A 14,812-nucleotide genomic window follows, 5' to 3' on the forward strand; every position below is an offset into this window, starting at 1 on the left:
GAAAGATACGGATGATGACCCTTTTCCTTACATGTTCTCAGTGTAGTATAGTTAGAGAAAATCAAGCTATATCGCACAAACACCTAAGCATCTTTCATGTGTGACGTGTTTTAGTAAAGGTAATGTTGTTGTGAGTGAATGCATGCAGTGTCCAGGCCTGGTAGGTGCACCTCCTTCTGGTTAGATCGTCCAGGAGTTCGAGATGGTGAATGTAGCGGGGCATCGGCGTCACGTGCTCACGGGTAAGAGAGCTATGACATTACCGTCGCGCTAGTAGCAACGCGAAAGATGTACGCTCGGCGCAATCCAAGTCACACCAGAAACACCACAGCGCAGTACCAGACTGCAACTCGACATTAACGCGATCGCGCAACCTGGTTATGAATGTAATTTGCTCCTAGGATTCGCCATGTTACTCGAGGAGAAAGATCATGCCGTGTTCAAGAGTTGGTTGCTGCCGAACGTAGAGAACATGTAAGTCGGAGCTACACATTGCTCTCACCAAAGCTATCGCACAGGCGCATGCTGACCTGCATTGCAGCTCCGGTGTGGAAGGCGGAGTGCTGGCTGACTATGTAGCCGCTCTCGTTACGGTCGACGATACGGATGCAAACGTGCAGCGTACCTTGATCGAGTCACTGCAAGACTTTCTTGGCCCGGAAAGTAAGCGCATGCGAAGGCTACGTAACACTTCGTCGCTAATGGCCCAAAGACACCGAGCCTTTTGCAAAAGACGTTATTGCAGCACTCAAGGCTAAGAGCTATCTCCCGAAGCCGAAAGCGAACGACGCGAAACCACAAGCATCGTCTCAAGCCTCACAATCCGCGCCCATACAGTCCATAGTTGGCAGCACGAACTTCGAATACGAACCGCATCCGTCGAACGTGCCATTTGGGGCCCCGAAAGGTCCTGCCGCCAACAGGAACTCAGCAGCATCACATCTCCTACCCGACCGACCGACCGCTCAGGGCTTATATCAGGATGGTTCGAATCAGTCGAGGAAGCGCAAGGTGTTGGAGAGGGACAACAGTCAGTCGCAAGAGGGCCAGGATCCACATTATACCCGCAGCGGCGCAGGAGTCAACAGGCCGTCGAAGCAGACAGCTCGCAGAGGCGGTAGGAATGCGGGGACTGGAGATGCGCGGACACAGAACGCGTTCGCGAGTTTTGGCGGTATGCCGAATTTCACAAATCTTCCGCCGCCGCCGCCGCCGCCGGGCCCTCTACCGTTCGATACCTCAGATCCCATGGCTTTCTTTGCTATGGCAGCAGCCTTCGGGGCGAATCTGCCGGGCATGCCTCAGCTTCCTTTCTCCGATGCGCAAGACGGTGGCCCGAACCAAGGACAGCCAAAGACAAAGTGTGCTGATTACTATGAAAGGGGTTTCTGCGCGCTTGGTACCCTTTGTCCACACGAACATAGCGACGCTGCCGTAGCCGTTTCGCCCGACGAAATCCCCGAGTACGATCCGGAGCAGTCATTTCTTGCTGTACAGCCATCTAGAGGATTCAACAAGCAAGGAGCGTCCGGTAGCCAGCCTCGTGCAACCAAGGGTAGAAGGGCACGCGCATCGTTCTCTTTGCCGGGCTACTCGCGTGACAAGTTGAATAGGACTCTTGTCGTCGAGCAGATCCCAGCGGAGCATTTCAACGAGGGCAGCATACGGAGCTACTTCTCAGAGTTTGGTGACATCGATGAGCTCGAACTACACTCTAGGAGGCAGTTAGCAGTGATCAAGTTTGCTGATCGCCAGACCGCTAGGCGTGCTTATCATAGTCCCAAAGCCGTCTTTGAGAATCGGTTCGTCAAGGTCTACTGGTACGCACCAGAAACAAAGGAAAAGTTGGCTCAGGAGAAGCAAGAAGACGAAGAGGAGAAGCTCGACCTAGAGGCGATCGCCATTAGGCAGGCAGAAGCTCAGAAAGCGTTTGAGGAGCGCCGTCGCAAGGCTGCGGAAGCAGACGCGAGAGCTGCTGACATAGAGAGACAGCTGGAAGAAAAGAACAAGGAGATAGAAGAGATTAAGCGACAACTTGCTGAACTGTCAGGGGACCCGAACGACGACTTCGCCCAAACTCTTGCCACGCTACAGGCCGAAGCAGCAGAACTTTTCGATCAACATGGTCCTGGTGAGCAGGAGACACATGGCCGTGGCGCCTTCAATCCAGCTTACCGAGGTCGAGGATACGCTCCCTTTGCACCTCGGGGTAGGGGCTTTGGACCTTACCGGGGCGCGTACAGGGGCCGTGCAGGTGGTTATGCTGGTCGAAGTGTAGTGAATAAGAAGCTCGACAACCGGCCTAGGCGTCTGGCAGTCACCCAGATCCAGCCAGATACACCGAGGGATGAGTCTCTGCGGCAGCACCTTCTCGTGAGTAGAAGTTATACGTGTATTCGTTCATCTCTGCTAACGATATGTACAGAACATACCCGAATGCACAAATATTGAGCGTCACCCCGAGCAAGCCGACACCCTCATCCTAACCTTCAAAGAGCGCTACCAAGCAGAAACTTTCCTTGACCAATCCCTCAATATCCCCGACGTTGGCAAACTCGATCTCGCATGGGTTCCAAACGACGCCTTTGGTGGTCTCAAATCCGTGACGACGACGGATGATGCACCCACAGCTCCTCACGACGATGATGGTGATGACTCTTCCGCTACTATCGGAGAGCAGGAGATCAAGGTTGAAGAAGATGAGGATCGGCAGATGGGAGGTGTGGATGCGGATATGGATGTTGCGGATGATGTGGATGAGTGGCTGTAAGTGATACCCTTGGCATGTGATGTGCAGTGACAGACTCTGCAACGTCCTTCTTTTCTTTATCATTACTATCAAACATCAGCATGGCGTCATGCCTTTAGGTCATGGAGCATGGTGTGTTCTCGAGATAGTCTCTTCGTATGAATGCAATGCATCAATAAACCACATCTTGATTCTCACAACGTCACACTGGCGCAGATATTCACGAGGCCTCCATGCCCCATCTCATATATAATATTACACTCCAGCCCTCCTATCTAATCATTACCAGTTGAGCCTGCCCCTGCCCCCCCAACTCCGTACGCCAGCTCCAACAACATGTTCACTTGCCACGTCGTTCCGTACAACATCCTCCCCTGTTACCAAACTCCTTCCTCCAGGCCCTTGGAAGCCCACACCATGTTCACAACATAGCCTGAAAACTTTTGACCTCATCCCCCTTCACACCTTCAAACCAACTCACTCGATCCTTGACAAACAGCTCGCGCGTCGGCTTCAACTTCGTCTCGACGAGATTGAAATCATCCACTGTCCCAAGCCGCAAGATGGAACAATCAGGGAAAGCAGCGCCAACGCGATACATGAGCGTGCCGCACGTCTTGCAAAAGTAGTTCGTCATAGTATGGCCCGAAGCTATCGTCGAGGCCTGACCGTACGACGACAAGTTAGCACGACCACGGAGGTGGCGCAGGTGTCTGTTACATTTCTGTCAGTCACTGCACTGCGCATCTCCCCCATCCACACCCCCAGAACCATTCAATAGGAAAGAAAAAAAGACTTACGAATCCCTAACCGTAAAATTACTAGCAAACATACTCGCAGTAATCTTCCTGCAATCCGCACAATTACACACAAACGTCGATACCAAACCGGGGCCCTCGACCGGAAAAGCGAGTTGAACTGCGCCGCAGAAACACGTCGCAGTCGCTTCTTCGTTGTTGGAAAACCCGTCTTTGGCCTGCCCCGCGAGTGGGAAGTAAGGCAGGGATTTATCGGATGTGCTGACGGACATGGCCATGGATGATGCTATTGGCGCGGGATCTCTTAGGAAGGGCGTCGCTGGTACTACAGGCGTGGGCGTTTGAGTAGTTCGAGTTGATGTTCTGGTAGACGTGCGAGTCGAGGGTTGCCTTGAGGTTTGCGTGGAAGGCTGTGTTGTCCTTGAGGAGTTCTGCGTCGATGGTCGCGGTGTTGAAAGCGGGGATGGGGATAGCGCGTAGGCGTTTCCTGGCGCTCGTACGGGTGTTGATGGTAAAGGCGGGGGAAGACTAGTTGCTGATGCTGCTGCCTCGGTAGACGTGCCACTACTTTGGATTGGTGTATCTCCCCAGTTTGCGAAATCTTGGATGTTAGACCCGCGGCCTAGGAACATGGAACTTGCTTTCTTGCGCAGCGAGGATTGCGATGGCGGCGTGGAGAGTTCTTTTCGTTTCTCTGTTACTAGTAGTGTGGTTGAGCTCTTTGACTTGCGCAGCACGGCTGGTGGTGGATTGTCGGTGCCGGGGATGTGTAAGTCGGGGTTCAGGCGCTGGGCGATTTGCTTGATGAACTTCATGGTTGCGACTGGCTTTCCTTCTCTTTTTTATGTTCCTCTCTCCCCTTCCTTGCCTCGCGATATGTTGTGTACCCCAGGATTTGTAATGGTGAGCACTAAAACGTTCGCCTTACTGCTAAGTTGGCTGACAGATCAGATAATGCAGGTCGTGTTTTCCCTTCCGTTCGTTCAGTGGCTATACCGGCTATTGTTGTGGTTGTTGTTATCGACGGTTTGCTCAGTAAGCCAATATATCATTTCGTCATCGATGTATTACACACATGGAAAATCGTCGTTTTAACCCCGACTCCGCATTTCGTACACTTCCAGCCCCACAATGTAAGGATTCAAGAACAAACGACCCCCGGTTCTGGGATCGAATGGATCGAAACAAACGACGAAAGGGGAGGGTTCGTTGCTACAGACTTGTTTTGGTCTTCCCAAGCCAGAAAAACAATTATGGCACGCGTCGCGTACTTTCCGTTGGGACGGCTTCACGCTTGAGGCCTGATCTGCGGTGTTAGTGGCCGATTGGTGGTTCCTGAGGATATGCAGGGATCGGTTGCATGCGATTTGGAGGATATCGGTGATTTGGTAAGCATGTCCGTTGGGTCGTGTTCATGGGAACTGCATAAGCTTTGCTGTTCACCCTTAGAAAGAATAGAGTGCGCCTTTAACTTAGACTGCGGTCTAGTCCTTAGTTAGGCTAGGTCTTTAAAATAGTACTTTAGTATATAGTATAATTACAATAGCTTTAATGTTATTTGCTAGAGTGCTATCTAGTGCGTTACTATAGTACTGTAGTTGTTAACAGGGCTAATAATTTAGAAGGATGCTGTTAGTTAAAGGAACGCTAGTGACTCCTAAGAGGACGTTCCTTGGTTGCGATGAGTCGAAGCTGTTCACCCTCAATTTTGTTGAGCAGGTGCGACATCAAGCTAGGACACCAATGAACCTTGTATCTGAGACAGTACTGTAAAGTGAACTTTCCCCATGTTGCAGCCATGGTAATTGTTCATTTTCCCAGTTCTGGTTTTCAATAGCTACTCCATGATCTCACTCTGCCTCGCTCCTTCCACTCCATGGACCCAACTCACCCTGTCCTTGACGTAAACCTCCCGCTTGGGTCTCAGTAAGCCCTCCATCAGATTCAGATCGTCGACGGTGCCTGCTGCATTTAGTACACACTTCGCCTCACCGGAGAATGTTACATACCGAGCCTCATTAGGGTAAATTCGGGATGCCGCTCAGTCAGCCGGTACATGAGCGTTCCACATGTATCGCAGAAACAGTTCGTCATCGCCTGGCCAGAAGCAGTCGTCTGAGACTGTGAGAACTTCTTCAGGTTGTCCTGGCCGCGAAGGTGCTTGACAGCTGAAGCTGTGACAATGAAGGCTGAGGTAAAAGCTGACGCTGTGATCTTTCGGCAATCCGTGCAGTGGCAGACGAAGGTGTCTACGAGGCCTGGGGCGGTGGTTGGCTGCATTGAGCATCAGAACCTTGTGGTATAGGAAGATCATGGTGCCACTGGAGCTCGAACTTACAAATGCTAGTTGTACAGCTCCGCAATAGCATGTAGCTGTCGCCTCGCCTTCTTTGGAGTAGCCATCCTGCTTTAGACTGTTATGGGGTATGTACGCTTTGTCCTTATCCGAGTCTCGTATAGACATGGTCGCGGTATCCTTGCTTGACTATGACGTAACCGTTGCAGAAGAGGAGTGAATGTGGATGATGCAAGAAGAAGCTTTTTGGGGGCTCAAAAGCGATGCTATGTAGTCATGCTTATCTGTGTAACCCAACCTCAAACTCCGATGTATTGCCGGAGGGAGTGCATGTCCGACCCTCCTCTCACTCACTCCGCTCACTCCGTTAGTCCCATACAGGCCCCGGACAAAGAAACACGGGCGGTCCATGTGCGCTCGTCGGACGCCAGAATAATCCACATGGTAACTTTACTGAGCTGCAAAGTGTGGCATTCTCGGACAAAGACTTAGGTATCTGAAGAGAGACGCATCGAAGTAACCGATAGGCCCTTACAACTTACTCGCCTTACCCTGCCCCAGCGTAACAACCAACTTACCAAACTGACTCGCACTCTTCATATCCTCAAACAGGGTATCAATCTTCTCCACATCCAAACCATGCACACTGCGACTGACCACCGGCTTCATCTTCTTCTCTTTGACAAAGCGCACCATATCAGCAAACTCCTTCCTCGAACCCATGGTGGAGCCACGGACTTCGATGTTGCGCAACACGGCTGACATGAGGAAGTCCATTTTAGGGGATACGGTCATGCCGTATATGGAAATGACGCCGCCGGCCTATATCAACAAATTAGATGATTGTATCAAGAAACGGAAAGAGCGAGGGAAGAACGAACCTTGAGTATCTTACTCCCCACTTTAACAACATCACCGCCCGCGCCATCAACGATAGCATCAAGGTACTTCCTCTCCGTGGGCAGCATGCCCTGAAGTTTCTTATCCCAATCCTTCTCCTTGTAGATAACACCTCCCTTCGCACCCAACTTGACCGCCTTGTCAATCTTGTCCTGGTTCCCGCTCGTCACGTAGACATTGCAACCTTGTGCCACAGCGAACAGCAACACCATAAGCGCAACACCGCCTCCAATGCCCGTGACGAGGATATTCCGTCCTGGCATCGCATTCCCGCTCTTAACCCAGAACGCGCGCCACGCCGTCAGCCCGGTAAGGGGCAGCGCAGCAGCCTCCTCGTCGTTGAGATGGTCGGGACATTCCTCCAGCTCACTGGCGTCAAGCGCGCAGACATCTTGTAGTGTACCCACGGGATTGCTCTTCGTGCCGCCCATTATCGCATACCCCTTGGGATGTTCGGGACCGTCCATGCTGTCCTTCCAGCCCGTACCCGGGTTCAGCAAGACGCGCTTGTTGAGCCATGATTGTGCGGAGGGGGATGCGCCGGCGGAGGTGACGATGCCGACGCCATCTGCGAGGAGGGGCACGCCGAAGGTTGTGCCGGGGTAGAGGTGTTGGCGGATGAAGAGGTCGCGGTGGTTGAGCGCGGCGGCGGTGAGCGTTATGAGGGCCTGGGTGATGGGGATTAGATTGTGAGCGGGTGGCAGGTCTTGGTAGAGGGAGCTTACTTCATTTTCTTTGGGCTTGGGCTCGGGAACGGTTATCTTCTCGAGTGGGTAGTAGACTTTGCCTGGCTTGCCTTCGACTTGTCTGATCACGATGGCGGAAGGCATTGTTGTTGATGGCGATTGAGACGTGATGTGATGACGCGTAGCAGTTCAATGTCGGGTGAATAGGCTAGGGAGGATGTGTGATTAGATATGTGCAGCTTCGATGCGCGGAGCGATGACCCGAATAGCTCATCATGGTTGTCGTGCTCGGATGCATGACGAAAGAGTCGCTGGACCGAGGTCGCGTTCGGGGCGGAGGGTATGCTTATCGATCGATGCGGGGAATCCGGATGACGGGGATTACTCGGTCTTTGCAATGCAACACACATTGGGATTCATCAGAAGCATCTTGTATTGCACTTGGTATTTCTTCATACAAGAATCATGGTTGGCATTCGTTTCGTATGATACGTTAGTGATGCAGGTTCCTTTAGGGCCTCCATCTGAACGACGGATGCCGCCAATCCAGATCCTCAATCTCACCCTGCGACTTGCCAGCCAGCTCCTGGTCAACATCAATAGCCTCACGCTGCTTGTTGCTCCTGTTGATCCAGAGCAACAACAGAATACTCGATATCAAAATCGTGCTGCTGGTCGCCAGGTTGAGCCCATTACCGATGGGATAATTAGGCGCATCTGTGGGAAGGAAGCTCCATGTCGAGATCAGGCCGCCTACGTTGCCAAACATGACAACAGTACCTAACATCCAGTCAGACTTTGCTTTGTTATGACGTACAAATTCTGGTACTTACCAATAGCGGATGCACGCGCCGTGTCGGACACAACATTAGCAGAGCCCTGCGCGTTGCACAGCGCGCCAAACGAGAATGCTCCCGACGCGATGAGGAAGGTAGCACCATATCGAACTTGCCCATCTGTACTGGCTAAGAACATAATGTATCCAATCATCATAAGCGGTGCTCCCAGGATGAAGAAAATCATGCGCCTATCGAATCTCCAGCTCAGGAATGGTAGCAGAAGTGTAAAGAAGGCGCCCACGATGTATGGTGGCACGGTGTGAAGTTGCTGCGAAACAACTGTATCGTTTGGGTATATCGTCTTGACAATCGTGGGCGCGAAGAAAGCCAGACCCTGCACCGTGATGTTGTCGAGAAGGAAGATGAATGAAGTCCCCAGTACCACAGGATTGAAGATACCGCGGAGCGTCTTCTTCCTGTCCAGCTTATCCAGGACCTCGTTCTGGCCGACACGTTCGGACTGGATCAAAAGTCAGCAGTTGTACTATACATACCGGGTTGTCTAGCCGAATCCACGATTTCTTGTGCTATGTATCTTCCAGAGTAGATGGTGACATACCTTGACACGAGCAATCGCCAAATCCTTCTCTTCTTGGGTCAACCAGCGCGCGGTCTCCGGACGATCTGTGAGCGTCATGAAGGAGATAAGGGCCAAGCAGCATGTGACAATGCCCTCTATAGCGAAGATCATCCTCCAGCGTGTGAGCGAGCCGAAGGAATCGAGCGTGAGAATCGCTGAAGCCAACAAACCTCCGAAAGCGCCAGCTAGGGGAGACATCACAATGTACAGCGACAGTCTGAACGCGAGCTCAGAGCGTCTATACCACCGAGACATGTAGTATGCAATGCCTGGTAGCATACCAGCTTCAAAGATACCCAGCAGAAAGCGTACGCCACAAATGGCATGAATGTTGTGAACAAAAGCCGTGCCAATGGATACGATACCGAAGCATAGTGAGATGATAGGGATGAACCATCCCGGACCGAGCCATTTGCAGCAGATATTGGACGGGATCTCGAAGACAATGTAGCTGACGTAGAACACGGAGAGAACGGTATTGTAGTCGTAACCACCGAGTCCAAGGTCCTTTTCGAGGCCCGCTAGACGAGCGTTTCCGATGTTGGCACGGTCGATGAAGCAGAACAAATAGAGAAGGGCCACGGTCGGGATAATGTACAAATCGATCTTCAGACGGAGACGTGACTCTGCCTTTTTATCAAATTGCATTAAAGCATGGCCGTAGCTGTCGACATTGTCAGCAAAGAAGATTGAAGAGAGTGGCTAGACTCGCATGTCGGTAGCAGTATGGCCGTGTCCCGCAATCTGGTGCGCGTCCTCTGGCTTGAAGTCTTCATGTTGGCTGCTCGGCGTGTCTTTTTCAGCCGCGTAATCCGTCTGGGCTTGGGCCATGGTGGAGCGGCGTCCTGAGCGCGTTCAGGTACAGAGAGAAAGAAGGAGGGAACGGCCTATTTCTTAACAACGGCAAGTCGTAACGTCGCAGCCGCACCTCTGCTTTATTTGTACTCCACACCCCCCGGAAGGTCCTCCTTCACGCGGGATCGCAGCTGGGTCTGGCCGGTGTCCTTGTCAGCGCCGTTTTTGATGGAGCGCGCGCGCGCCAAGGTAGATGGCTGTCATTACTAGCTCTCGAAGTGGTGAAGCGCCTGGGGCACGGTCGCCAGCGGAGCCTTTCGGCGTGGAGACGGCTCTTCCCCGGACTCCACGATGATCGCCGACCCATCTATCTGAAGGCAAACAGCCGTCGCAATCCTTTCATGTGCCGTCGGGTGTCAGCGTCGGTATATGGCCGTTTTTCGGTTGTAGATAGGGCGTAGGGCTCACTTGCTTGCATCGTCATGGCGAGATCTCTTCCCGGGTACCCCGCTACGCCACGACTCTTGCCACGACTCTTGGGACTGGGACCGATCAAACATTACCATGTGTCAAGCAGCTGATAGGCTGACGGGCCATTGCATATCCGAAATCGACGGGAGAGTGAGTAAGGGGACGTGTGGGTTTTGCGCAAACGTAAAACGAGTCAACGAATTGCACTGCACGGCCCTTACTAAGCTTTGGAACGCTTGTGGAAGAGCGTCCATCCATCTCATTGGTACATTCAACTTTTAACAGAAGCAGCCTCATAGGAACAGATGCTATGCACTCTGAAGAAAGCGATGCCAAAGTTTTCGACCTTCTCACCGGTCTACAAGTGCTTGTAGAGTCTTGACGTGATGTGAAGCTTATCGCCTAATCTCGATTTTCGGAGAGATAGCGTACCAGGGTACCATGTGGTGGAAATGATTGCTCGTAATTGGACGCAAATACGTTAAAGGCTGCCGATCCTGATAGATATCATACATATAGCGGCCCTTAGAGTAAGCGGTGTATACTCGAGGTTTTAACTTTCACTCGACACGCTTCTGTATCAAAGTCACCGCCGCTGCCAGCGCACCGATAATGTTACATCGTTACCCTGACTGAACATGCAACGCACTACGGGCATTGCTCAAACTCTCTGTTCATCTTCAATCCGACCGTTCTGCCCCTATTGAACTTCTGATTCATCTTTGATCCAGGGAAGAGCATATCGCACCTTCCAGCGACGCAACAGTAGCTCACGAAAACCTTCCATGTCAGCAAGGGCTGCTGCGGGAACACAATGGTACATCGCAGCTTGCGGATGCCCGAAGTAGCCGGTCTCCCGGTCTCGCGCTTCGATTTGATCCTTTTCCTTCTCCAAGTCAGCCTTGATCGTTATTACTGTGGAGGATGTACGTACACTGCGCCACTCCTCTGCGTCTAGGACAAAGCGAGATGTAATGTCCCACGTGTCAGGGTCCACAGACATTTCGTCATAGTCGAGGTTGCTCAATATGACCGTGACACGGACGCCGGAGTCTATCAGATCGCACACAGTTTGCCGAATGCTCTCCATAATATTGACGAAGTGACGCTCGGATTGTTCAACATCAGGGCCGTCCTTGGCGAACGTGGTATGTATCTCGATCTCGATGTGAAGCTCCTCTCGGCCTTTCAGTCGAGTGAGAGGATAAACCTGGGCCTCTTGTTTAGACACAGCAGCCTGCGCGAATGTGGAATCGTCACCGAGGCCGTATGCTGGTTTGTAGTAGTCACTCATCTTGGCTTGCCCGAAGCGCGGATCTGACTCCCAATGTTCGCATGCCAGTTCTATCTTCAGATGACGAATTTTCTCCCACGGGCGCACAAACACCCTCCAAAACGGTTTGTCACTAGGCACTGTCCCATGCAGCAGAAAAGTGCCCAAAGAGTCAGCTCGCATGCCAGTACACAAACCGACTCTGATTACGAAACGGTTCTTCGACCAATATGTCTCGGACAGTTCGGTAGGTACGACCTCCAAATTTGACAGGTATGACACATCCATTAGTTGGCCACCCGATCCAACAACCGATGGGTCTGTCCGAGAACCAGGCTGTCCAGGAAGAGCAACCTGTATGGTGTCTGGATGAACGCAGACATACTCATAGACAAGGTCACGTATCTCTCGAGGCAGTCGAGTGAGGAAAGGCTCCATGAGGGCTGGCGCTTCTTTAAAGACGATGTGTACCGACGTAGCGTCCATTTCCCTAGTGGTGTTACTACTAGTTCCGGGTGGTAGTTTCGCGCAAGGATCCTGGGATTAGGAACAACCTCATCGTACCTTTCCAAGTCCTGCACTTCTCTCTTGATGGCGTCTTGCTTTTTCTTCAGCTCTTTCATCTCTTGATTGATCTTCTGCAAATCATTTGAACGAGTTTTCTACACAAGAAGCATACGGGTTTAGCGACTACACAATCCAACGTCTGCATGTTTGTGTGCTTACCAGCTCTGCATGGGCCATGCGAAGGTTAGACCACATTGCATCGGTGTCAGACGTGTCGATAGAGCGGCCATTCTGACCGCTGGGTGACATTACGGCTTCTAGGGGTCTTTGCGATAGTTTGTTGGGTGTTTGAGCGTGTTGGGGAGTAGATGCGGTTGCCTAAGGGTTGCGTAAGGCATTTGGAGCTAAGCCACGCTAGCGCGCCTGTTTCACCTCGACATGGGAGGAACGTCCCAGACAAAGGCATCGTGCGGGTCGCAAATCCCGTCTCGTTTTCAGTCTCTTCTTGAACCTTAATTATTCATCCTAGAAAGAGTCGGGTACTTTGAGATTGCCTTTCTGATGACGGTGGATTGCCAGGCTATTAAATTTGATCACACCTGGAGAAGAACGCTGTATCGAATATTAGCCCAAGCGCATGAAAGCAAAGAGCAAGGAAACGACGATCTTCATTCTGAGACTTCAGAAATTCATGGCTATTCTTGGGTCACAAGCGCCCCAATGCCTACTCAGTAACGACCGAAATACCATGATTCTCCACCGCCATCTCCTCGAGAACCTCATCAACCCTCTTCTCAGCAGCCAGGACTTCCTTCTTTTCTCCGCCCTCCGCAAGCTCCATCATGGGCTTCGTGAGAGCATGGAACCCCGCTTCTCCATATTCCATTTCCACAAATTTGCCCAGCGCGCTGTACACTAGCTCTCCGTGACGCTCCTTATCTGCCATCAACACACCCACAGAACGAGCAACAACATCGGCCGACTGCACGTTGCTATCGCCTAGCGCAGCGATCATGGCACGGGGCACAATTGCTGTGTCGGTCCAGGATGGGGCGACGGCGTTGATGCGGATGGGGAGTCTGGGGTGAAGTTGGGGCTGTAGAGCGCGTAGAAGACCGAGAACGCCGTGTTTGGCTGTGGCTTTGGGATATGTCAGCACTCAGTCTTGAAATGGGTTGACGAGACGTACTGTAGTCTTCAGCCGGGAGCCGCGCGAAGCTTGAACCCGATGCTGTCATGACGATGCTGCCACCGTTGGGGTTCTTCTTGAGGTAGTGTATGGCCAGCTTCACGGTGTACATTACACCGACTAAGTTGACGTTGATCGTGTTCATCTTCGGCGGTAACAAGTCGCCATTCTCGTCCACATCTTCTTCTAGAAAGCTTGTTGATTTTCCTATTCCTGCGTTTGCAAAGGCATGGTCGATCTTCCCGTACTTCTGTTCTGCTGCTTTGAAGACGTCGAGTTGCTCTTTCCAGGACGTGACGTCGGCTTTCAAGAAGGGGACGGATGATGCTTCGGGCTCAGGAAGGGGAGCGAGGTCGCTAGCAAAGACCTTGCCGCCGTGCTTGATGATCCTTCGGAGTGTCGCAAGTCCTATACCCGATGATGCTCCTGGTGCGCGTAAGTAGTCGGTAAAGGATAGCCGGGCATGTTATCCTACCAGTGATGACAGCTACCTGATCCTTCAATCCATCAAGTTGGCCATCCGAGATAGTGAAGCTCGTCATTGTGTGGAGTGGGACAGTGTATCCGTGATGAAATGTTAAAGTACTGAGCTTGGAAAGGGCGACTTGAATACAGGTAAACAAACAATGTCTTGGCAGATGCAGAAATGGGTGAATAGCAAGGACAGAACAACTTCTTGAGAGAGTTGTGAGGAGGCATATAGGAAGGGGCAGATGTACTATAATTAGCGCAGATGGAGAGTCGCCAAAGCAGACGCCTACGCCGCATTGTAGCTCGGGACCACGGCAGACCCCGCATCAACGTACGACTACGCTAATCACCGGTGTTCGGTACCTAGGTAACTTGTGTCACTGGGAGGCACAGAGATAATACCAACAGTTATGTGCCCATTGTGACAAGGGTCCCTTTTGGCTAATTTGCTGGCGCCTATTCGTGTCAGGCAGCTAACTTTGGAACTGTGCCCCAAACAGCGGACGTTCTGTTGTGCTCACCTCGCAGAGGAGCCTCAGATGCTCAGTATGAACGTACGACCGGACCGGGAGGGTTGCGCTGCTCTTGCGAAGGTCGACACTTGGGTAGGTTATGCTCCAATGCAGCCTTCAAGGAAGCCTGTCCAACTTGACAGTCCGCGGTAGTGCTCTTTCGCTCCTCTGTATTCTTGCTTCATAGTCAACGACCGCACATGAACCCGCCATGATTTTTACAAGCGATGCGCGCGCTGACTGCCGTTGCATTTGGGTATATGTCCGCCTCTCAAGCACCACCACCGCCTCCTCCTCTTCCGCGACCGCGTCCTCGGCCCCTCATGCCTCTGCCTCCACCACGATCGCCCCGGTGGTCTCCTCGTCCATGCATGCCTCCTCCTCGGCCGCCCCGGTTCGCTTGGTCCTTGGCTTGCTGTTCCTTTACAACGTCGACGATCTCGTCCGGCACTCGAAGGTACTTTATCTGGATACGGGTCAGTAGAGTGTATTGAGGGGAACAAGCTGATCGCTTACTGTGCTTCCGCGAACGTAAATCTCTGGTAACCTCATGAACTTGTCACCGTCGGCGCTCGTTTGCACAACCTCTTTCAGGGTAAGGTTCATCCATGTGTCGCAGTTGACGAGCAGTCCGTTTAGGGTTTCACCACTCTTCAGTTCGACGAGCATGGGGTGGCCGGTCGCGGCCGTTAGAAGGCCCAATGGCAGCTGTGTCGAGAGTCAGTAAAAAGGCGTGAGCTGCTGGTGAGTGAGGTGACGTACCATATTGGCGACCGGGGTGGCTCG

At 52.2% G+C, this 14,812-nt stretch overlaps 7 protein-coding genes across 7 annotated transcripts; 1 reads left to right on the plus strand and 6 right to left on the minus strand.

The window, feature by feature from the left end:
- Nucleotides 1–431: 431 nt before the first annotated feature.
- J4E87_009246 (uncharacterized protein) lies at nt 432–2,770 on the plus strand (the record flags this gene model as incomplete). The annotated part of the gene is made up of 4 exons (XM_049380824.1): nt 432–436; nt 542–663; nt 713–2,373; nt 2,426–2,770. The coding sequence occupies 4 exons, from the start codon at nt 432–434 to the stop codon at nt 2,768–2,770; spliced, it is 2,133 nt and encodes a 710-aa protein (XP_049229455.1).
- A 400-nt stretch (nt 2,771–3,170) lies between these two features.
- Nucleotides 3,171–4,322, minus strand: J4E87_009247 (uncharacterized protein; the record flags this gene model as incomplete). Its single annotated transcript, XM_049380825.1, has 4 exons — nt 3,171–3,462; nt 3,550–3,793; nt 3,837–3,994; nt 4,123–4,322. 4 exons carry the CDS (start codon nt 4,320–4,322, stop codon nt 3,171–3,173), a joined length of 894 nt encoding a protein of 297 aa, XP_049229456.1.
- Nucleotides 4,323–6,334: 2,012 nt separating this feature from the next.
- On the minus strand, nt 6,335–7,533 carry J4E87_009248 (uncharacterized protein; the record flags this gene model as incomplete). Its single annotated transcript, XM_049380826.1, has 3 exons — nt 6,335–6,625; nt 6,685–7,371; nt 7,429–7,533. The coding sequence occupies 3 exons, from the start codon at nt 7,531–7,533 to the stop codon at nt 6,335–6,337; spliced, it is 1,083 nt and encodes a 360-aa protein (XP_049229457.1).
- A 367-nt stretch (nt 7,534–7,900) lies between these two features.
- Nucleotides 7,901–9,639, minus strand: J4E87_009249 (uncharacterized protein; the record flags this gene model as incomplete). The annotated part of the gene is made up of 4 exons (XM_049380827.1): nt 7,901–8,169; nt 8,223–8,688; nt 8,788–9,472; nt 9,521–9,639. 4 exons carry the CDS (start codon nt 9,637–9,639, stop codon nt 7,901–7,903), a joined length of 1,539 nt encoding a protein of 512 aa, XP_049229458.1.
- Nucleotides 9,640–10,774: 1,135 nt separating this feature from the next.
- Nucleotides 10,775–12,163, minus strand: J4E87_009250 (uncharacterized protein; the record flags this gene model as incomplete). Its single annotated transcript, XM_049380828.1, has 3 exons — nt 10,775–11,837; nt 11,912–12,009; nt 12,074–12,163. 3 exons carry the CDS (start codon nt 12,161–12,163, stop codon nt 10,775–10,777), a joined length of 1,251 nt encoding a protein of 416 aa, XP_049229459.1.
- A 415-nt stretch (nt 12,164–12,578) lies between these two features.
- J4E87_009251 (uncharacterized protein) lies at nt 12,579–13,585 on the minus strand (the record flags this gene model as incomplete). The annotated part of the gene is made up of 3 exons (XM_049380829.1): nt 12,579–12,988; nt 13,044–13,469; nt 13,519–13,585. 3 exons carry the CDS (start codon nt 13,583–13,585, stop codon nt 12,579–12,581), a joined length of 903 nt encoding a protein of 300 aa, XP_049229460.1.
- Nucleotides 13,586–14,297: 712 nt separating this feature from the next.
- J4E87_009252 (uncharacterized protein) lies at nt 14,298–14,791 on the minus strand (the record flags this gene model as incomplete). Its single annotated transcript, XM_049380830.1, has 3 exons — nt 14,298–14,492; nt 14,543–14,734; nt 14,789–14,791. 3 exons carry the CDS (start codon nt 14,789–14,791, stop codon nt 14,298–14,300), a joined length of 390 nt encoding a protein of 129 aa, XP_049229461.1.
- Nucleotides 14,792–14,812: the final 21 nt, after the last annotated feature.

The sequence above is a fragment of the Alternaria ethzedia genome, assembly GCF_023757985.1.
Source record: "Alternaria ethzedia strain BMP 0044 chromosome Unknown scaffold_33, whole genome shotgun sequence".
In the NCBI taxonomy this organism is placed as follows: Eukaryota; Fungi; Ascomycota; class Dothideomycetes; order Pleosporales; family Pleosporaceae; genus Alternaria; species Alternaria ethzedia.